We start from the raw sequence: 22,673 nt of genomic DNA on the forward strand, positions 1-22,673 counted from the left end.
GCTAATGCTCCCCACTGGCTGCCTTGGCCCCAGCTTGCGCCAAGCCCTTGCAGCAGACTAAACACAAAAGAAAACACAGAGTCTAAATTCACTGGTATGAAGAGGATGTGCCAGAGTATTCCACAGCTCTTCCTTTTCTGCTTCTCTTTGATGACTATCAACTTGCATAAAAACATGGATTATTAAGGGAGGGGTTTACCTTTTTAAGCATAATTCAGGCTGCATAGGTACTCGGTCCTGCACAGCTCTGTGCTTAATGCCTGGATGCCCCGTGTCAGACCTGAGAACCTGTTCTGAAGCTTACTAAATGCTATTGACAGATTCCTCATGCCCTTGGTGGGCTGTAGGTAGGACAGCATAGATCTAGAACTGGCTTTGTACCCTTAGGAGGGGATAGGGTAGGAGAGGGAAATCCATCCTTGAGCATGTGTTTGAAATCCAATTTTCATTCAGTAGCACTGCCCACCTTCTTGTGATCTCTTTCAGTGGAAATGTCAGTGTTGGAGGCTTGCTGGTTTGCCTGCACCCCAAAAAAGTGTTTGGGTGTAAACCCAGGATGTGTTTTGTGCTGGTGATGTGCTTGATTCTGCTCTAGAAGTAGTAAGGGTTTGATAGGGCAACTTAATAGGTCACTTGGAGATGGATCACTGTCTGTCTGACCCCTTCTGTGGCAATCTGTACCTTCAGCTAAGAGCAGCTTTTGCTCAGCAGTGTCCTGCTCGCTGCTGCTGAATGTGGAGGGAAGTCTGTCTTCTCCCTGTCTCTGCACCTCCCAGCCTGACTCTACAGCACCTGGTTTCCTGCCACCCCTAAAGCACATGTTCCCAGCCCCCTTCTCCCCCCACCTTGTCCCGCTCCGGGAGTCCTGCTGCTGCCTCCTTACTTCATCCCTTGCCCAGACCTGCTGCTCCCATTTCTCCCAGTGCTGCTGCAAGCTGGGGCCAGATTCCCTGACCACAGCACACCATGGCCAAGCCCTGGGGAAACACCAGCTACCCACCAAACCCCTCACACATAACCAGGCTCAGTCTCACACTGATAAAGTTGTGACCTGTTTGTGAACAGAAAGGTGAAATTTTTCAGGTTATTCTTTGGTCAACTCTACATGTGGTTTATTTACTTGGACATTTCAAACACAAAAGCAACACAGCATTGTCGAAGTTACAAAATGACCTTTTTTATTAACCTACCCTATCAGAGAGCATGGATTTTCTTGTCAAATAATGCAAGAAGCAAGAGAAAACTAGTTTTATCCATGTGGAGCCTACAAATCCTCATGGCTTCTCCATGCTATCAAGCATGTGAGTTCTTAGAAATGCAGCTGCCGGTAGTTTAGCTTGAATAGCCATTCTAAAACAGGCTAGAAATAAATAAAATACTTACATTTCAAGTACAAAACCTTGCAGTTGAATTCAGTATGAGGAAATCGGTTTATTCCTTTTCATATTACCAACTACTGTACAGGTACTTGGGCTGTCAAAGTCTGCAGATGCAGAACAGAAGAATGTTTTATGTACATGACTTAATTGAATCGTGTGTTTAGTCTTCCCTTTAGGCTATCATGTGAAGCTGTTTAATGTCAGGCAGAAAGAAGATTTCTATGGATGCATTTAATAAGACACAAACTCACTACCGCTACTGTCCCACAAGTTTTGCCTTATGTCTTTCCTTTCTGTTGCCAAAAAAAAAAGTGCACCTTAATTCTCAAAAATAATGACACCTACCAGCTTTGAATTAGGTTATGAACAGGTAGATGTTACTTTCAAATTATATTTAATCGATTGTGAGCAACTTTACTGAGGCTTCTATAAAGCTCTAGTAGGTGGGAGAACGTTGACTTCGCACTGGGATCCTGCCTTGGGTGGTTCGGCGGCTTGTTGGCTGCCTTCGGTATGCGGGGCTCTCCCCTGGCAGAATCAGTATGGACTGCTGGCCTGAGTTCCTCTGAGACTGGAAGATGCTTTGCTCTGCTGTGCTCTTCTCTGAACAGGTGAAAGTCAACCCGACACCGATGTTGCTCTTCATGGTTCTGGAGGTGCCATCAGATGTGCCATCGAAGCACCTGCCCAGGGCAATTTCCTTGGCTATCCTCGGGTCTTGGTCAGTGACGGTGTAAATGCCGTAGTTGTGTCCCAGCGGGTCAAGAGGAGCCAGCATCGTGTACTCACTGGAGTCGTTATTTGTAGCCATGGGGAGGTGGTTGACCAGGTACTCGTGGAGCATGCTGTTGACGCTCTCTCGGCGACAGCTGCCTTGTGGGACCACTTTCACCAGCGTGCGGTCCACACGGTCTTGGTCAAAGAGCATGCCACTGCACTTGAACTCCAGGCAGGCTGCCGACACATTCGGCTGCTCGGAGTCACGAATGCTGCGGACATCCCTGATGCCGTAGAGCTTGCCGATGGTACGTGGGTGCGTCCCACCCATGTTACGAGATCTTACGTTCACCTCTTGCGGTCCATTTATTTTCACTTTAATGTAGCAGGCCCTGAATTCCATGGGCTTGGGCCACCATGCCAGGTAGTCATCAGTCCAGCTCATGAGGTCATCTTCGCTGAAGGGAACGGTGTTGTAGTCGTACCGGTCTCCCTCTATCCTGTAAAACCTGAAGTGAGCAGCGCTGTATGGAGCTTCCTCACATTCTCTTAGGTTTTCGTAGGCATAAATAGGGCCGTTGTTGTCTTCTGGAGAATTGGGGCTTGGCTTGGCCATGTTAATGCTGAATGCTGTTTTCTTAGTGTTGGAGTCCTCATGGTCTGTTCTCCTGTAGTTGAGTCTGTTGAGATATGGTTGTGGAACCCCAATAGCATTAGGGTTGAGTTTTGGAGCAGAGGGGACAGCTTCGAGCTCTTCACCCCCCATGCTTGCCAGAATATAAGCTGCATAGGCCTCAGGGTTTTGCTCGTCACAGAAAGCGGGCACGCAGGCGCCGTTAGGACCAGTGACCACACTGTCGAAACGGCCCCATGCTCTGGGGTTGGAGGAGAACCCTGGTTGTGGCTCCGTGTTTATAATGGAAATCACAACCCCTTGGATCTGCTCACTTGGCAGAAATCTCTCGCTTCTGTAGGCTCGGACTTTGACATAGCACCGTCTGCTCTCTGGGACGTCCAGGTTAAAAAGCCGCCTTTCTTTGATCTCCATGTTCCCAACCAAAAAAGTTCTCTCCTCCCTTTTGCGCCGTCTGTTTTTCTCAAGGTTGAAGTCCCCTTCTTCCTCCCATAATCCTGTCTCTGGGTTCAGGGACCAAAGCTTCATCTCTTGCAGGTGCTCTGGCATCTTGACCTGAGCAGCATCCAAATGAACCTTCACCTCTTCTGCATTAAGAGACTCGGTGCCCTGTTCGTCAGTGAAGTCCACAGAAAACATGCCGTACGTGCGGAGTGGAAACACATCTCCTTCCTCATCTACAAAGTTCAGGTCACTTTGTGTCACAGCGGCCGTTGAGATGTTTCTTGGGTCCAGAAATGTCACGCTGGCTTTCACTTTGCCTCTGTAGGATTCTCCATTTTTCCTATAAAATGCATTGGGAGGAATTTCTAATTCGGCAATTGGATCATCTTCCATTTCTCCCAAAGAAATCACATTGGTTTCAGTGGATTCCAGTGTAACAGGGGCTTTCTTTCTTAGTAGCTTGATCTCATGAAACACAGCACCTCCATTTTCCTTGAAGGGCAGAACTTTTGTTGTGTTCACAAACTTCTGCAGCCGATCGACGAAAGTTAGAACTAGTCTTTCTGTGTCTGCTGGCACGTGGATGGAGAAAGTTCCCTTGTAGCCAGTCATACTCACTCTCTTGTTTCCCATGTAGATGTGGCCAAACCTCAGTGGCTCACCATTATCTGCTGCTGTGGCTCTGCCTCGAACCGTTATTTTGGTCTCGGTGCATTTTTTGCAGCCACATTCTACAACAACTTTAGTGGGGAGCACGTAGCCATTGCAGGAGATGTCTCTGGTTTCCATCTTGGACACCCCGCAGCAGTAGGCAATGTTGTCCTTACACCGGAGTCCCTTATCCAGCTTCCCAGCACAGGTCTTTGCTGGGCACTTGCCCACGTCGTAGTAGAAGGAGTTTGTCTCTTTTTGGAAGCAGTCGTGAGGAAGTCGGATGAGGTGGCTTTGGGGTTGGGAGTTGCAGGCTGCCTCTTGTCTTCCTGTTGAATAGGATTTCTTAATGAGAAGCATAAAATAATTGTACACTCATCGCTATGTGGTCTGAAAACCTCAGAGCTAAACATTGCTTCCAGGAACTGAGGTTTTCACAGCCACAAACCAGAATTTTGGTTAGCTGAATTCATCTGGCCTCTGTTTCGTGAAGCAGGTGCTCAGCTTTCACTTGAGGTACCTGATTAAGAGCAGTTCTGTTTTCAGGAGCATCCCAGCTCTTGCTTACCCACCACTGCCATCCAACTCACCCTCAGTTAGGTGTTCTGCATCTGCCTGGCTTTATGGCTATGGACAGACAAAAATGTGTCCTGAGGTTTAAAAAAAAAACCCCCAACACCCTAAACAAACAGAAATATTCACATGTCAGACAGCAAGTACAGTGAGAAATCTGCTGAAACCAGCAGATTGAGCTTGGCAGGTCACCTGCAATCCAGTGCTCCAGTTTGTATAGAGCATCTGGTTCATAACCAGCTCACACGAGCTTATCTGCTAACGGATGCATGAAATAAACCTCAAATATTTTTCCTGTGACTTTTCTTTCCCATATGTATCACAGTTTCTGGTTTCTGCTCGCCACCACCTCCCCAGCTGCTTGGAGAGCATCGTGCACATTTTCTCTTACCTATGACAGCAAGCTTGGCTGACTGGGACTTTGCTGACCCCCCAGCGCTGCTGGCCTTGCAGAAATAGTCTCCAGACTGGTCTCTCTTCAGGTTCTTCAGAATCAGGTTGTTTTTATATTTGTATAAGGAAGGATCCAGCAATGAGCCATTGTGGTACCTGCCAGGAACAGGCAGCCAGTTAAGGGGACAGAGGCTGACTGCCTAGCTGGAGCAGAGCAATCCTGCATCCTGCCATGTGGATTTTGCCAGACTTCTTGCCTCTGTTTCCCCCTTTGTAGTCTGGCTAGGTGGCATCACCTAAAAGTTACTCCCCTTCCCTTGGCAGTACTGAGATGTAGCTGCTGGGTGACGGGCAGGCAGGCAGAGCTGCCAGTTGTGCCTGATGAGGTTTTTCAAACTTTTGTTTGTACTTTTTCCCAGTAAGTCCCTCTGCAGATGACATTACTGCACCCGACGAGACATGCCAGCTCTGCACATCTCGAGGAAACCAGTGTATCTAGCTGGTTTATAGCTAAAAAACCATCTTTTTGGAGATGGTATGGAGATAAAAATTGAATTTGAGGGACAGGTTAAGACTTCTGTCAGACCAAACTTAAGGTCCTTACCATAGGTATCGGTCAGGGGCCGGGCTCCCAAGGGCATCGCAGCAGAACGACACACTCTGTCCCACTCTTCTGGCTTTGTCCTCGGGGCTCCTGAAAATGTAGGGTTTGCCTGTGGGAGGAGGAGAAGGCCATCATGTTACTCTTTCCCCCCTAAAATCACCATTTATTTCTGATTACTATGTAAAGTCTCTTACATTCCCCCCCCCCTCTTTGGGGCTACCTGATCGTTGCAGCTGCACCTGGATCGCCAGGTTTCTTCGGTTGCTCTCAGGCACAGTGACAGTCGCTGTTGCATATTTGGCTTTCTTTATTTTAAGAGTGTTTTTGCCATCGGGACAAACCCCTGGGATCCTAAACATGCCTCTGTTATCAGCTGTTGTCAACAGCTTGAGATTCTTGGCTTGCAGGTAGACCCGGGCATCGGCAGCGGGTGACCCATCCTCGAGAGAGACCTTCCCGTGCAGGGTTGCATCCTCGCACATGCAGGCGTCGCAGTCGGCGTTGACACGGCCCATGGGGCAGGTGATGTTGCAGGCTGAAGGAGAGGCAGGCAAGTCAGAAAGCAGCCCTGAGTCCCCGTAATACTCATGGCACGGTCTTGTGTCTGCTTTTAATTTAGATGCAATAAGGCAGATACTGTATAAGGAATAAATTGTATCCAAAACACATTTTTACTGATTATCAACAGCTGCACATTAGAAACACAGGGACGATGTCATTTTGAACCTGACAATTAGTAGAAAGCAGCCACGTGGATATAATTACAGCAAGGAACTGTTATTTACCTTCCCCAAAGGGCTGAATTTCTGGGAAATTTGAATCCAGATCAGCATGTGAGCTCAACCCTGCAAAATTACAAATCCAAATGCCTTAAACTTTTTTGTTTTCTGTTACGAGCTCATGCCCAAAAGTCATGACTTTGGTCTGTCTTAAAAGCTGTCTCCCCTTATTCAGTGGTATCCTGGCTTGGGCAGGGCATAGGCTAATTGTGAGACGATCATTACCTGATGGGATTAATGAATGGTCTCCCAAACAGTGATTCTGAAACATTTTCATTACTTACAGAGATTAATCCTAAATAATAATCTGTCTCCTCCCAAGGCAAGGGCTCAGGTCATCCCTTTTACAATCACAGAGCATCCTTGTACAGAGCTACCTGGTAATTTTTTTTACAGCTGGAAATAAATGGAAGAAATCAGGGAAAACCTGAAACAACTTTCCTGGAGAAAACATAGACTATTTTCAGAATTATTTGTTTAAAAGGGGATTATAAGAATATCATAATTAATTACAAGCCCGTTCAGCAGGGGCTGTGACAATTCAATATTCCCAACTCTTCTCCTTCCTGGAGATGGCATGGAGGCAGCTGCCTGCAATTGCTGACTCCACCTTGAGAGCTGCTGTTAAAACAAGATTAATGAGACTTTTTTTTCTATATTCCCAGCGTATTTATGGATCCCTTATGATTCCTCATATCTGGATCCCCCCCTTATCTTGCTATTTGGCTATAAACTCTCCATGCTCTGCTCCCTTAGTATTCTCCAGCTCTGCTTGGGAAGGCCTCATGAAATTCTGGCAAGGGAAAGATAGATAGTGAAATGACAGTGAAGGGAGTACAATGCCTACGTGGTGGTGAGATCAGGACATGATCCCCTGCCCGTAAGTGAGGTTAGAGGAGCACCTGAGCAAACATGTCCAATGCAGAGCCGCCCTTCCTCAGTTGCTTCATTACAGTGCACGCCCCGGAGGCGCTCAGCTAGGCAGGATCTGGTACGCTTCTGCACACCTGTTTGGCCGCACTTTGCTGAGCACTCGCTCCATTTCGACCATGGAGACAAAAACCTTTTTGTATCTTGCACCAGTGGACCTTGAATAACATCAGCGGTGTGTTACTGAGACGCACATTACACGTACGACTGCCCAAAAACGGGCAGTTGATTTCTTAGCAGCTTCTATATAGCTCAGACTATGCATTTGGATATTATGCACCACATGGATTAAACAAACTCAAAGCGTGCTCAGGGAGCTGGGAAATAAAGCAGGAGAAGGCATCTGAAGGCTTTTGACTTAATTCCCTGCAGGCTACTGAATTCAGGATGATTAAGATAAACTTGAGGGGAGCAAAGTGCATGCAGCTCATGCTTAGTGTTGAATAACTTTGGCTTAAAGGAAATCAAACACACATTGTCATTTAAATGCTGTCTGAGGGGCCATGCTCGCCTGTGTCTCAAATGTGGTTAAATAAAAACAAAAAAAATCCCTCCAAAAGAGTAAAATTGTTGGTATGATCATGTTGAAAGTCTAACCATATTTCAACATATGTTCTCTACAGGGGGACTTTGTCCCCTATTGCGAGCACCGGTTTTACTGCGTGCAAAACAGAAGCCCAAGATGCTACTGAGCAGGCTGAGCACGTTAGGAGCCAGCCGATTTGTAAAACACAAAGAGGGTTTATTGAGGATCTAATATGCAGTTAGATTTTTAAAGGAATTTCTTTAACTGGGCTACTAGACGGTATTAATTTAAACTACTTGGAATGGATGAGATCCCCCCCTGAGTCTGTGGTTTGGATTTATTTTTAAATGACAATGTTCTAATAATGTTTACGAGGATGCACTTGTGACTAAAGTTTCTAAAAATGAGATTTCTTGGAGACATGTGCTGTGTCATCTCCCACACCTACTCTTCCACCTGATTTGTAATAAACCAGGTTGGGTTATTTCCTAGACAGGCACACAGCTGGGCTGTTCAACAGTGATGGTTGAAAACAAACCCCTGCCTTACAAAAGGAGGTGGCTAGAAAAGACCATTTAAATGACAGCAACCACAGGGAGCATCATGTCTGGTTTGGAGCAAGCACTTGGCTTAGATGGGCAAGTTTTTCATCTGTTGGCATGTCGGCATCTCCAGTTCAGCATCCCAAGTGGCGCAGCCATAGACCTGATTTAGCAATGTGGGGGATGCAGGAGGAGGTGAGCTTGGAGACGTGGTCCCTTCCTAGGTGCCACATGGATAAATGTCTGTCTGTACTTGCCCCAAGAAAAAGTTTAACATGCAACAGATTAAAGTGGAGTCTCCAAAGTCTGGGATTGGCTGCTTTAACCTGCAGGGTTGGTGATAAGAAAGGAGAAGGACAGTCCTGTGGAGAAAAACAGCATTATATGGCTCTGGGCAGCACATTGACAGTAGAAAAAACAGAAAGTGGAGGATGGGGGAGAAGCAGAGGGGCTCGAGGGCTGGCAGGGACATGGGGAGGGCTGGGGCTACCCCGTGGCCCTGGCCAGCAGGAACATACCGCGTCTGGCGTAGGCGAAGGTCGGGTCTCCCCTGCGAGAGCTGCTCCTCGTACCTGTGGGCAGAGGACGTGCAAGGTGGTTGGGGCAGGGTTTGCCTGCTCCCTGGCCGAGCACCAGTCCCTCCACCGGCCCGGCTGCACCGAGCCCAGCTGCTCAACGGAGCAAGTCTGGCACACCCTCTCCTGAAGGTGAAGGCTGAGTTTACAGCTCCCTGCTGCCAAGGGCATATACTTTAGTTTTCAACTGCATTGGTGAAATAAATAAAGATTTTGCTTTACTTCTCTCTAGAGAAGCAGGAGTTAGCCTCTGCTCCACAAGCCCCAGCCTTGTGTCATCTGCTTCGAGGGGAAAGCAATTTTCTTGGTAGTTTTCCTAAAAATATCTCTCAGCAGGTGGAGGGGACCTCTCTCTGAGTGTCTGTGTTTTCGGTGCTTTGATTCTTCTCAGCGGCTAAGAGAGCTGCTGGGAGCAGGACGGGAGGCTGGGAAAGTCCCCTAATCCCTCAACTATGGCATCAGCATGTCCAGCCCTTTCAGTGCCTGCTGGAATTTCAATCTCAAGCCAAGCTTTCAATCCCCAAATTTGAGGGGTTGGGGTATTTCCTGGGGACTAACGAGCAGAGCGGTCTTTTTGGGTAATTAATGCCCCCGCCTGGCTTTAATTTTAAAGCAGTGGTGTCACAAACTGGCCCAGGTGTGGGGACCAGCTGGGCAGGGGATGGGCAGGTTGGAGCATGTGCTTGCCCATCCCTGGGCTCTCCTCGCCCTCCCAGCCTGCACGTGCCTCCCGCAGGGAGTCAGGGCTGTGGTCACGCACTTGACCTTCATTTTTCCAGGAGAGGAGCCAACAACATGTGTCAGCAGTAGCCAAAACCCTACAGGTCATGGATGATTAATATTTATTCCATTGCCTAAATATTGTCATCTACTCAAATAATATTGTTTCGTTGTAAATTAAGGCTGAAAAAAATAATACACGTCTAAACACCCCTTGTCCCGGCAAGGGAAAGTCATCTGAGCTGGGAAATAACTTACTCTCCAAGCTGAGCATTACGAGTGGGCTGAAGGTTTTCTGTCCTATCTGGATCCTGCTGAGGCCTGGTTTCAGAAGCCTTTGACCTAAGGGTCAATAAATTAGAGAAGAAATTAGATTCAAGGGAGTGGGCATCCTTAGGCTCAGTTTTTCAGCTTTTCCATTGGGTTGTGGCTGGTTTGAACCACCAGTTAGAGCTCCTGTGGGATGCAATGCCAGAGATGCCGAGTGAAGGGCATGATAGAGATGTCCCACAGATCACTGCAGCTCAGGTATGACGCAAATTTGCCATTTCCCTTATCACCCAAGACAAACTTTTTTCTGTGCTTTCTGCATTGGAGCAGCTCAGATCAAATAATCTTTTTATAGCTGGAGATATAAAACATATCCTGTGCGGGGAGAAACGAACCCAAGGTGGATGAGGTTGGTTGTTGCTATGGGATGTGGACTGGTTTCTGCACTTGCTAGCCACCCATGTGCCTGAGGGGAGCTGGTGATCGTGGCTGGTTCCTGGGCTGCTTGCTGGGACCAGTTCCATTTAAAATGAGGAGGTAAGCCCAAAGCTGCCCAGCACTGCTTCTTGCCTGTGCCCAGCTCCTGGGGGCTCAGCAGGGCTTCTGGGCATCTCCCCCAACAACAAATTGACTCTCCTTGTTCTTATCCCTGGGCATCTGGCCAGAGCACTTCAAAGTAAAATTTCTCTATAGCTTCAGAAAGCAGATCCAAAGAGCCTGCAAATAGGTTTTCTCTGCAAGACCCCCAGAGCAGAGGGACAGGTTCCTCAGCGCTTTGGTATGTGTGACCTGCAGACCAGCAGTGGACAGATCCTGCTGCTCCAGAGCATCTTCTCCTGGAGAAGAGCCACGTCACTGCTTCCCCAGGGCTCCGCTCAGAGCCTGGGGTTGTTTTGTGCTCTGGCGATGGTTGAGGCACTGGCCAGGGTGGTTTGCTTGGGGAGCTGAGATGGGAGCTGGTGGGCAAGTAGGGATGGTCCCAGCACAGCCAGTGGGGAGGGGGGGCCTCATCCCTGGTCAACCAGAGGCTGGCTGACTCACAGACGGGCTCTGCCCGTGGTGCGGGGGCTGGACGGGCGCCAGCCCTCCTCTGGAAATGGTTTGTCCAGGCAAAGGCTGCCCTGACCCCAGGCAGCGCCTGGCATCGCTGTCAGGCCCATGTCTGCTGGCATGCCTGTGGGCAGGGGACAGCACGGTGAGGGGAATAGAAATGTTTAACCTTCACCTAAAACAGATGTGGCTCCCAGAACGAGGAGGAGGATCCATCCTTTCACGGTGACCATTGTTGTCTCCAGAGGTGACCAGGGACTTCTTGGAGTATCCACAGCCGTCCCACCCCTTCCCCAGACCTGCAGAGACAAACCCGGCCACGTCAAGGCTCATCCTGGGTTTCTGCTGCTTTCAGGGAGCTGCTCCCAGGCTGAACCAGTCCGAAACATGCAGTGGAGCTGTTTGTACCCCCTGGCCACCCACTTACCCCCCGAGGGGGGAGCAACAGGGGCTCCACATCTGTGCTCGCATCCCCTCTGCTTCTCACCGTCACATCTGCGCCTAAATCTATTCTGCAGAGCACTGGTTTGTAATGACACCTCCTTGAAGTGCCTTGCAACAGCTTAATTACTTCTGCAGGGATGCTCTCGCAGCCCACAGGGCTCCACCAGCCCTCCAGCACCCCACTCTGGCCCCCAGTATGAGCAGGGACACCACACCTCCATCCCTCTGCCTGCAAACTGAGCTTAGTGTGACGTTAGCGTCTTATCCCAGTACATCCCAGGAGCGTGGGGAGGGGAAAGACTCCAGAATGCCTCTGAAAGCAGAAAACCCTGCACACAAGCCAAGACTTTGCTACAAATGTGAGCAAGAAGCCAAATATTTTCCTTTTTCTGCATGTGGAGATGAGGGACTGAGGCTTTGTGTTGCTCTTCCACAGCTCAGTGACTTCAGATTTTGTTCTGGAGTCCCTTAATCCTGTGTTGTCAAGCATTTGGGTATTTAATTTCTGAAGGTACCCATGGAGCTGGTATTATCCCAGGTGACACCAACTGGAATTCCAGGTGCTTTATTTATGCACCCAAAATTAATGAACTTGGGGTGGAAAATATTGCCTCAGCCTTTCAGTGCCTCAGTTTACCCACAAAATGAAGCTCATAAAGAGCAGGCGAGAACACCGTTATTTGTAAGCGGTATTAACCATCCCCTCTGAGACCAGGGCATGTGGGACTAGGAAATACTTTGATTATGGCTCAGCAAATCCCAGTCAAGCAAAAATAACAAGCAACACATGAGCGGTGTTCTGTGGGCTTGCGAGGGGGGTTGTGAACTTGCAGCCAGACAATAACCAGGAAAACTTAATCCAGGCTGAAAGCCTGTTTCCCACTCGGTGGCTGTTCTGGAAGCTGGTTGTGACTTGTTTGGCACTGGGTTTGGGACAGGATATGTCCCCGGGACACGCAATGCTGGGAAAGAGGGGAATCAAGTGGCTGGATCCTGGTGGCAGGGAGGGTTCGGCATCACCCATGTCCCCTCTCTGGCTGGGGGAGCCACTGTGGGATAGAGCCGTGGGAGATCGAACAGCCCCGTGTAAGCAAAACACCATCCCCCTCCGAGACCCCCGCTCCCGCCATCCCCATAACCCTGCCCCAAACCCACGAGCTGGGATGTACAGCAGAGAAGTGGGACACAGAACCACGTCCCCACTGATGTTTTCCAGCCCGCAGCCTCTGCACCTTTATCTGTCCATCAATTAATTTCTACCTCGCCCTCAATCACAGACGCTCTTAATTATGCTGCCTTAATAACACGGAAAATTATATAACTGCTAGCTGTGACAAAGGGGAAAAACTTAGCAGGGTTGGTTTGTTTTTTTTCCTCTTACCTACAAAACCCATAAAAACCCCAATTAAGGAGAGTCTTGTCCTCTCACCACAGAGCTGCCAGCTGAGCTGCGGTCCGGGGGCGAAGCGAGAGCTTGTCAGCTGCGGGTTAAAGAGATTTACAGCCGGTTGGGAAGAAGAGAGAAAGTTGCAGCTTACCGAAACCTCCCCTGCACCGCCACTGATCCGGGCTGCGCACGAGTCTCCCCGCAGCCAAGCAACGAGGTCGCTTATATAGCCCGGCGTGTAGCTTAGGGGATGGCAGCGAGCCACCGGCTGCCGAGCAAAAACAGATCGGATGAGCGAGGAAACCGCAGGCTGAATAATCCCTTAGCAAGGTGATGGTAAACACAAACCCTCGGTGAAACAGCAGCCGTCGGGGCTGGTGGTGATGCCATGGCGTGGCAGCGTGCTGCTGACGGCGGTGCAGGGCAAGGTGTGGGTACCACGTCCTGGTGTGGGCATCTCATCCTGGCACAGCACCATCACTGTTAGGGATTTGCCCTGGGTCCGGATCCAAAACAGATGCTGCTGAGCCTTGAAGATGGAGATACAGTGTACAGACACACCGTGCAGTGAGTTTCAGGGATGCTTTCGCTCAGTCTGGGACAAAGACGGTGCCCACTCAGCGTCATCCATGGGGTTCTCACGTCTCACAGGCAGGGGGCAGAGGTCGGCTGGGTGCTGTCCCCCATGCTGCCTGTGTTGCCTGTGCTACCTGCTCGCCTCTGCGCCCCACACTGGCTCTGGCAGAGGTCAAATGAGGGTGCTGCAGCGATGTGGGACAAAGCCAGGTGGATTGGTTTGGACACAGGGTAGCAGAGAGCTGCAGAGGCAGGCCCATCCTCGCAAATAAATGTGACTGTGTCTCACTTGAGCCATGGGAAGATCCTAACAAGAGCCCCCCAGGCTGGCTTTGACCCCACCACATTCTTCCTCCCTCCACAGCCACGTTTTTCCTGTGTTAACTCATGGTAGTTGGTCCTGACTCGGGGCTCCTGGGTATTGCACAAAGTATGGGGCCATGCATGAGCGAGTACCACCCATGCACACAGCCTCGGAACTGTGGGGCTGTGCTGCCAGTTTGCTGCAGGAGTTTGGTGTGAAAACATGTGCTTTACATGGCAGGAGGCATCCCTGAAGGCTGGGGATGGGCGTCGGGCAGCCAGCAGCGTGCAGGATGTGCCGGCAGTGTCCTGGGCTGCCTCTTAGTAATCTTTGCCGGCTCTGCAGCCAGAGGGAGCGGTGAAAGAGGAACGTAAATCAAGATGTCACATAAAAAATAATTGGTGCTGGCCTGCAGCAGCTCCTGTTTATGTTTACAAAGGAAAAAAGAGCTCAGATGTGCCAAAAAATGGCAGAATGTTTATCTGGTGGGCAAGGAGTGTCTGATGAGCCTGAGGCCCCAGACCTGTGAGATAAACACAGAGCTCAGCTGCATTTCCCTGCCATGATGAGGAAAAGATGTGTGAAAGGTGCTAAGACTGAGAGCAAGGATTTCATCTTCCCTGGACGGTACCTGCCTCCTGCTGCAGCCGCCCCATCCCCAGCACAGCACTGGTGCCATGGCGGGCAGCTTCGGCCCTGCTGCTTGCTTGGCACATGCTGGCTCTGGTTTCTATGGGTCGCACTGCGAGGTAAGGAAACATTCTGTTCTGTAAAAGGAAAAATACATTCTTTATTTTATGGAAACCAGGTGATAGCTCTAGCCCAGCACAGCTGCAGGCATTTCTGCAGGGAATTTTGCAGCCTCCTTAGCATAGGTGTCTCCTCCATAGCATGGGTGTCTCCTCTCCAGCGTGGCTCCTGCAGGACAAGTGGAGGAGACGTGTGTGGCTTCTGGAGCAGGTCTGGGACATGTGAGTTCATGCAAAAACGAAGTCTCTAGAAAAGTCTGGTTGCACAATCTCTTTTGGCTTGGCCATCCTTCGCTGCAGCTCTGATGTGTGGCTGACATTGGATGGAACAGCATGAACAGAACCCCAGATGTTTCCAGCACTGAGCACCACCAGCTGCACCATGGCTCCAGGAGGCGCTCGGTTGCTTTATATCAGCCCAAGGTGGATGATGTCCTGACCCATGGGGTGGAGGGAACAAGCGGGTGCTGCCCTGTGCCCAGAGTAGCCACTCTGCAGGGCTGTAGCACCCTTGGCTGGTGGGGAAGGATGCATCCCACACCATCTTTCTGGCTCTGGGTTCAGCTGTCCAAGGCTGGTGTTTCCTAACCAAAGCATTAATGCAGCAGAGCCGCAGCTTCACGGACACATTCCCCTCCTGGGTTAACCCCAGGGGCCCTGACTGCCTTTCATGAGATTTTTCCATGGTTTCATCACCAATGTGTAAGTACAAAGCCATAAGGTATTTATGTGAATGCTGCCATGCTTAGTGCTTCCCCTGACCAGTGCCAAGGATGGGGCAGTGTAAGATAACTGATGGTGCAACACCACCTCCCTCTCCACACTCCTTCGTGGTTGTCTCCATTGTTCTGCTTGTGTGCCTCTAATAAATCCAGAGGAAAACAGATTAGTGATGCTCATCCTGGCTATTTGTGCCTCCCAGCCTTTCCAATATGACATTGGCAGAGTGACCATCACCAAAAGCCGACTGCACTGTGCTGGGAGGGTGGCAGGGATGGTGGGGCTGCTCTCAGGGCTGGGCATGGGATTTACAGGCTGTGGAGTCTGTGAAATGCTCTGTGCACACCATGAAATGGCCTATAGGGTCCATGAAATACCCTATAGGGTCTATGAAATGCCCTTTGGGGCCAAGGCTGTCTTCAGCTCCCTGCCGGCTGCCCCCATCCTCCCTCCCTGCACCCTCTTCACTCCACCGAAGGGAGCTGACGGTTATTTTCCCCTTCTGCGTGTTTCTGGGCTTGCTCCTGTTTACGGAGATGTGAGTTAAAATAACTGATTGATGACTTTGTTCCATCCCAAACATTTTGGGGAAGTTTGCGTGGTTTAGGAGGGCGAGCTGGGAGCTGGGATTTCGTTAAGCACTTGGCTCCCAGCACTTCTCCAGTCATGCTCCAGGGGTGGCTAATGTTGTTTTTTAAATCCTGTTTTGCTGTCCCAGGAGCTGGACTGGAGATTTCCATGGTTTGTAGGAGAACTTAGAGATGTGGTGGGTCCCCGGGGTTCACTCTGAGCTCTGAACCACCAGCAAACCTGGCAGCCACTTCAATATTGTTTCACTTAAGCCCTCCTCCACCGCTTCATCAGCACAAAATCACACTCCAGCTGCCTAAAAGCTTTGGAAAAGAGCCCAAAAAATAAACTACTGGACTTTGTTTTTATTGTGCAGATGAGGATTTACAGACTGTGGCTGGGAGAAAAGGAGCAAGCGGACGTTTCCCCCCTGGCAGGATTTACTTAGGAGCTAAAGCCTCGACTGTGGCTGAGCAGTGCTCAGCTCCGTGTACATCACTTATGAAACAGATGCAAAAAGCACCACCCAGGGGGGATGACATGAAAGCCAGGAGCCAGAAAAAGACTGATTTTAGCTCTGGAGGTCACGAAGGCATTTTCTGGAGCAATGAAAGAGCCAGGATCTGGGGAAAGCAAGCGGCTGCAATTGCACTGTTCATGGGTCTGGCCACGGGGTGAGGCCCCAGATGTCTGCAGGCACCAGCACAACGTGACTGACACCCCCGGGATGTAAAACCAGGGGTGTCCCCTGCTCTGTGATCACATCTGTCAAGAAAAAGGGCTTTTCCTGGTGCTTTTGCAGGGCATGGCTGTTATCTGAGTGCCCAGGGACTGTTACCTGCATCCCTGCTGCACACATCCAGACCCATGTCACCTGGAGAGGGGTTCACTGTTCACTGGGATATCCCATATCACCGAAAGGTCCCTCTGGGGTCTCCCTCCTGGACGCTGTGTCCATCCCTGCCATCTCTCCTTCCCCATCACAGCTTGGAAAAACAGAGATGGGAGATGCTATGAGAGTGCCAGAAGTGTCTCAGTAGTGAATCCCCTTTTAATTGTATTGCTGAGCTGGGGAAATTAAGATAGCAGATGCCGGCTAGTGGCAGGGCCTGAGTTATTGCACAACATCAGATCATTGATGGCAATGCAACTGCAGGATGCGGGTGGGCACAATGGGAACATGGCCAGGTCTGAGCCCGGGCAGCGCCTCAGTGGGGACATTTAAACCGCAGAGGAAGAGCAGGATCAGAACACCAACCCACAGCCTGCTGCCTGTTTGCTTTAGCTCTGCACAGGGTTTGGTGGACAAAGACCATCCTGTGTCAAAGCACATGTTATTTGGGCAATTAATTGCTCCTGAAGACATCCTTAATTTATTGCTCTCATTTACGGGCATTAGCTTCGGGCTTGGTTGCACTCCAGGCTCTGCACCCGTGCTGGTGGGGAGGGCATCCTCCCACCCATAGCATGGCCATCCCTGGCCTCATCTGTGACTTTCCTTCTTGATTTTCTTGCTATAAACCAGGTGGAGGTAGGCAGGTTTGCAGCTGATTTACATGAGCCAGCTTTTCCTAAAAAACAGCAAAATACTGCATGACCCGTGAGCGTGCAGGAGAGGGCTTGGGTCTTCCAGCACACCATGGTTTGTGTCCCTCCTACTCTGCAGGGATTCAACCAGCAGCACGTAGGAGAGTTGTAGGCCACATAAGCCAGACCAGAGGCAATGGTGATAGAAATGAAAGCGGAGCGTCAGGCTAAAAACTACTTTTTAGTGTGTGGATGAGCATCTACTTGGGATGGACAGAAAATGTGCAGGGGATGGAGCTGGGCAGGTGGTAGATACTCCTTGTTGAACCATGCATGAATTTATTTCAGATCAGTTATTGCACTGAGTGACATGGAGCTGAGACTGGGCGGGGGTAATTGGGGCTGATTTGCCTCTGAGTTTCAACTCTGAAAGAGTTTGCCAGCATCCGTGCTGGCAAAAGAGGACATGGAAAACCCTCCCCTTCCCGGAGCTCCTGTGATTGTGGGGGTGACTGGAGCCATAAAATATCTCACAACCTCATGCATCATGCCAAGGGCACGCTTAGAAAGGCTGGTCTCTGCCTGGGGCGGTCATGGCGGTATCAGCTTTCGCCAGAGGGTAAATGTGGTTTTGCTGACAGTGCAGACAGAGGTGTTTGGTGGGGGCCAAGCGCTGGCGAAGGGGAGGGCTGGCAGCCACCTGGTGCGAGCAGCTTGGTCTGGCTGAGATGAAAACTGGCAGGAGCAGGTTGAGAAGGCAGCACGGGAGGTAAGCTCTTCCCGAGAGAAACTCAGCACAATGCTCCCTGCATTGGATCGAGCACTGCCTCCCAGAAACGCCTCCCCCAGAGGCCACATCCAGCCCAGGGGAGATGTCAGCGCTGATGCTCATCCTGAGGGACACCGGGGTCCCCCAGTCCCAGGGCTCGGCTCAGAGCAGGTTTCTTGCAGGAGGATAAAAACAGGGCAGGGGAGCAGAAATTATATCCCATCAGCTCATTTAGTTCAACAATAACGGCATCTCTCCCCACCACTGATCTTTCCCTAAAAGCAGTCATGTCCCTGCATAAAGCTCACCCAGTGGTGTTTTTAAGGCTTGAAAACTGCCTGGAGATACAAAGCACGGGGCAAAGAGGTTCTGGGGGAGGTTTTCCCTGCTTCTCACTCCTGCAAACCCCAGGTAATGCTGCTGAGGGTCCCACAGGGCTTTCAGTTCTCCCCACATCGCATCGCTACCACAGTGAACTGAAAGAAACCAGCCCTTGAGTCTGGCCCGTGTTTGGGAAAGAGCATCCAAAGGGAGCACTGAAATATGGCCTTGGGACACACAATCCAATTTGGGAGCGTGGAGAGAGGAGAATATTTGATGTTTGGAGCAACTCAATGTGCAGGTCCCACAGGGAGGAAAAAAAAGCAGAGGATAAAAGAGGGCATGAAAGGCAAAGACAAGGAGAGCAACTAAAACCCATCCAAAAACAAGAGCAAAATTGTTCACTTCCATGGGTTAGTCACAGTGAAAACATTGGAATTTCATCATTTCTTCCAGCTCAAGAAAAATACCCAGTTAGGGCAGCAAAAGCCCTGGCCAGGTCAGCGTGTGCCAGAGCTGAAGGGGATCCATGGCCCCTCCATCGACCCCATGGGTGATTTTCCTGGTTTATTGGGGACAGGAGCATCACAGGACTGGGGTCCCGGGTGAGACTTCCCAAACAAATCACCCCAGCTGGGTTTTCCAGCCTGGGCAAGGAAGTGAAGCTGCTGTGGGAAAGATGAATTGTGGGTGGAGTGGCGATACACGCACACACACAGGTTTTATCTCTTGGCAGTGAGCGGACAGGGCTCAGCACCAAAGCTCACCTCATTTTCTGGAGCTTGACCTTAGAGTTTGGTCTAGGGTGATAAATTAACTCTTCTTGTTGTCTATCTTAGAGATGGGGAAGGGGGATTTTGTTCTCATCAAGATGTCCTGGTGAAAGATGAAAGAAAGACCCTGAGAGCTGCTGTTCCGCATGGGAAGATGTAAATTTGGGGAACCTTTGGAAATGATGCTCAGGACATCTGGGCTCTCCTGCCAGTGGAGTCCTCACCCTTTACACCATCCTGGCCGGCTCTGTGACTTGGATGTTCAGCGTGATGTGCTGGGTTCAGCAACACCAGAAGCACCAGCCAGGGTATTAAAAGAGGGGAATTGCAGTGGGTTTGAGTATTGAGAGCATGTGTTTCTCAGCACTGCTGTCTGATGGCATGATACCCCCTGGAGAAGGGCTTTTACTGGTGAGATCTCCAGTGAGGTTTTGATATACGAAGCTGAAGCAGAAACAGCATGTTATTTCACCAAGAAATGGTCCAAAGACACAGTGTACCAAGATATTGAGCCTGGTGGGCAGAGGAGATCCCTCCCTCTGTTTTAAGCAAGGACTTTTAGGAGGGGGCCAGAATGACCCAGATTATCCCCACGAGGGACAGCAATTATCGTCCCTCTTGGCAGGCTCGGCAGAGCAGCCAGGGCTGGGTGAGCAGACAGAATGAGACAGTGGTTTATCCCCAGTGACTGCTGAACTTTGGTCCTCTGCCTTTTGCTGCAAAGATTTCAGAGAATTTAGGGTGATGCCCTGCTACAGACCCATCTGTATCATACAGCTGGAGGTGGCACCATGCTGCACACAGCCCCAATACAGTTTTTTAATAAGGATGAAAACTGGGAACTTCACAACCACTTGACTTGTGAACTTTGGGTAAGAAGAGAAGCCGTTCCAGAGGTGAGCTCATTTCTAACCCTGGGAAATGACTTCATGGATGCTGGTATTTACTCACAAAAACACTGCATGTCAGATGTCCCTGACTAGACTTTCTGTTTCGAGTCCAATATGAGACAAAAATTTCCTTGGATGAGCTGCTCCTGAGACAATTCAAGGTTTGAAGGAGGAGAAGAAGAATTTGAGGGAAAAAAAAAAAAAAAAAAAAGATCAGCATTAAAAACTCTGAAATCATGAGGTGGTTTTTCTGAGCAAAGGGGAATTTTTGGACACCAGCCAGGCAGAAGCACCTGCCTGGGATGAGGGTGCTGGGGGTGAGGGTGTAGGTGATGTGCTGTGTATGATGGCTCTGCTTGTAAAAGAGCAGTCATTATCCCCCATAATGCCCATCAGCAGGAGCTTCTCTCAGAGGTGAAAATACAAGTTTTTCTGTTTTGTGAAGCCAAGACCCTGGTGGTGATTTATTAGGATAAATGGCAGCTGGTTCCCTGCCCTGCATTTGCACCAGGTTAATGGAAATTATATCCCATGCCGCTTTTCCTGAATGAGATCCCAACTTACAAGGGATGTCTGATGGAGAAACACAGACTAGCATTTTTGTTTAAGGTCTGCTCATGCAAAAATTGCCACTGAGGCTGTGCTACCTGTTGTGGCTTTTGGGTTTCTGCTTTCTCCAGCATCCTGGGATGATCTGTATGGATTTGGGGAGAAAAGTCCTATTTGGGGATGCCTGGAGATGCTCTGACTCCTTGTGACCAAGCACTGGGCTGCAGCTCCAGGGATGTTCTGGGGCAGCAGCCCAAAAGGAGGGGATTTCGGAAAGAGCCAAGCCGAGGTGCATGGAAACAAGCCCTGCCTGCCAGCAGTGTTTCCTAATCCCGGGGACCAAAAACCTCTGATTGTTAAACCAGTGTTCAGAGATTCAGCTGAAGGCTGCTGAGCAGACAACATCCAAGCTGACCTTTGAGATGAGAAAAAAAAAAAAAAAAGCGAAAACACAAGGGGGTTACTGTGCAAATGCTGGAGAAAAATAGTAATGTTAATAAGGGGCCCCACCCTTAAAAGACGACTTATTGCTAATACATGCCCAGGACATTTCTGCATGATGGCATGCTAAAAAAATCCTCTCTGAACAGGGACCAAAAGCTTTGTTGTGGCATGAGCGAGGCTTACAGTTCCCAAGAAAAATCCTGTCCCTCTCTTGCGTCATACAGTCGGGGATGGAGAGGACATTTCTAGACAAAAAGGCAGCCAGCCGGCAAGGAGGACAAACAGGGAATACATTCCTGAGTTGCTATTTAATTGCTTTTAGTGCAGGTGCAAAGAACTAAATGAAAGGAAAAATAAGGATGAGCATGTGGGGCCACATTAATCTCGGCTCTAACCAGGAGACTCATGCGAGAAGGAGTCGGCTGCTGTAATAAATGGGCTTCCACCCAACTTCTTGTGGTTTCTGTGATTTTTTTCCCCCCAGGGACCTGTCTCATTCCCGTGGTGCTGGCAGGTGATGCTCTGGCCAGGTAAGGAGGTGGTGGGGAGGGTCCCCTCTGGCGTGGCAGGGGTGGCTGGTGCTTGCTGGCGCCTGCCCTCCTGCTCTGCCCATGGTGGCTTTAGGGTTTCAGCTAGGCTCAGGCAAGACCAGAGGGACGTTGTTGATGCCAGCTGTTAATCAGCCTCAAAACTGAGTCTTGGCAGGACGGTGTCCCTTCCCTCTCAGCTTGATACCACATTTTAGGTGGAGGGCTGGCAGTGCCAGGGGTGGGTCTGATTTTCTCTTTCCCCTCAGATATAAAGCACTTCAAGTGCATAAATTGAGTTCTGTGGCTCTGTGCAGAGTTTCCAGCCTGGTCCCTTTTAGAGGTGAAACAGGTGCAATGGAGGGTTTAGGGGACTCTGATTCCTCAAGGGTTGATGTGGTCCAGCAGCTGCAGCATCTCTTGAGCCTCAGGAGCCCATTTCTCTGCCACACAATTTGATGCTTAAACCCACAAAAGGGAAAAAAAAATCCTTTTTTGTTGTGCCCAGGAACACTCCTGCAAGCAGAGCAGCCTCAAAGACAGGGCAGCTGCTTCCTGGAGCTCAGTGATTTTGCCCAAAAAATACGCGGGAATGGGTTTAACGACAGAAACCCTCCTATCCCAGAAAACAAACCTCAGTCTCTCAGGGAACAATGCAGAGCTGCCGCTGCCAGCCTGGGACCAGCTCAGCTGCGGTCCTCCTGTACGCTGTGTACTTCTTAATTTAATAGACTGGGGAATGTGAAGGTCTGCTTCCATGTAATTAAAGTCCCTGCGATGCCCCTGAGAGCATGTGTGCTGGCACCAGCCTCACCAGGGCTTGAAGCTGGCCCTCTGTCATCCCCACAGCTCTTTTGCTGGCCGAAGGAGCAAGGTATCCTCAGTTTCCCTCCCTGCATTGCACATCATATTTTTTAAGCTCTTGTGAGCTCTTTGTCCCTCACAGGGTTACACTACACATTGAGCTCTCACTGCATTATGCTGAAAGAAATACAAAAAGAACAAGGTGGGAGCTGATAGAGTGCAGAAAAAAGTATATTATTAAAATGGCAAAATGACCCAAGTTTCTCCTTATTAATACCCTCCTTACAGCAGTTCCAGTCCAGGCACATACCTGTGTTCATCCGTGATGCTCCCACGGACCTGTGTGATCCAGGAGCATCGCTGGGGCGTGTGTGTGTCTGTGTGTGCTGTGAGTCTCCTGGTTGTCTAAGCAACGGGGCGTTCATCACTAACTCCAGGGATAATTAACTCATTTTCCTGTATTTATAGAAATCCGATGCAGGGAGTGTTGGCACTTATCCCTGATGGGGCCACATTTAGCCACACCATCTTG

General features: G+C 49.9%; 1 protein-coding gene across 2 annotated transcripts; it reads right to left on the bottom strand.

Annotated features, from left to right (window-relative positions):
- Positions 1 to 1,059: 1,059 nt before the first annotated feature.
- On the bottom strand, positions 1,060 to 12,916 carry CILP (cartilage intermediate layer protein). 2 transcript variants are annotated; one of them, XM_074916978.1, is made up of 9 exons: positions 12,770 to 12,916; positions 10,963 to 11,086; positions 9,726 to 9,809; positions 8,691 to 8,744; positions 7,077 to 7,262; positions 5,616 to 5,930; positions 5,396 to 5,504; positions 4,790 to 4,947; positions 1,060 to 4,154 (listed from the first exon to the last, which is right to left on the bottom strand). In XM_074916978.1, the coding sequence occupies exons 2-9, from the start codon at positions 11,018 to 11,020 to the stop codon at positions 1,816 to 1,818; spliced, it is 3,303 nt and encodes a 1,100-aa protein (XP_074773079.1). In that variant the 5' UTR covers positions 11,021 to 11,086; positions 12,770 to 12,916; the 3' UTR covers positions 1,060 to 1,815. The 2 variants fall into 2 exon arrangements, with proteins under 2 accessions (XP_074773079.1, XP_074773078.1); XM_074916977.1 differs by having other exon boundaries at positions 12,661 to 12,916.
- Between the last annotated feature and the right edge of the window lie 9,757 nt (positions 12,917 to 22,673).

The sequence above is a fragment of the Athene noctua genome, chromosome 13, assembly GCF_965140245.1.
Source record: "Athene noctua chromosome 13, bAthNoc1.hap1.1, whole genome shotgun sequence".
NCBI classification, from domain to species: Eukaryota; Metazoa; Chordata; class Aves; order Strigiformes; family Strigidae; genus Athene; species Athene noctua.

Coding starts and splice junctions, on each gene's coding strand:
- CILP (XM_074916978.1), bottom strand. CDS start 11,020: ATGGTCACCGTGAAAGGATGGATCCTCCTCCTCGTTCTGGGAGCCACA. Junction 8,745..9,725: donor CGTAATGCTCAGCTTGGAGA/GTAAGTTATTTC, acceptor CTCTGCCCACAG/GTACGAGGAGCAGCTCTCGC. Junction 5,505..5,615: donor GGTGCAGCTGCAACGATCAG/GTAGCCCCAAAG, acceptor CTCCTCCCACAG/GCAAACCCTACATTTTCAGG.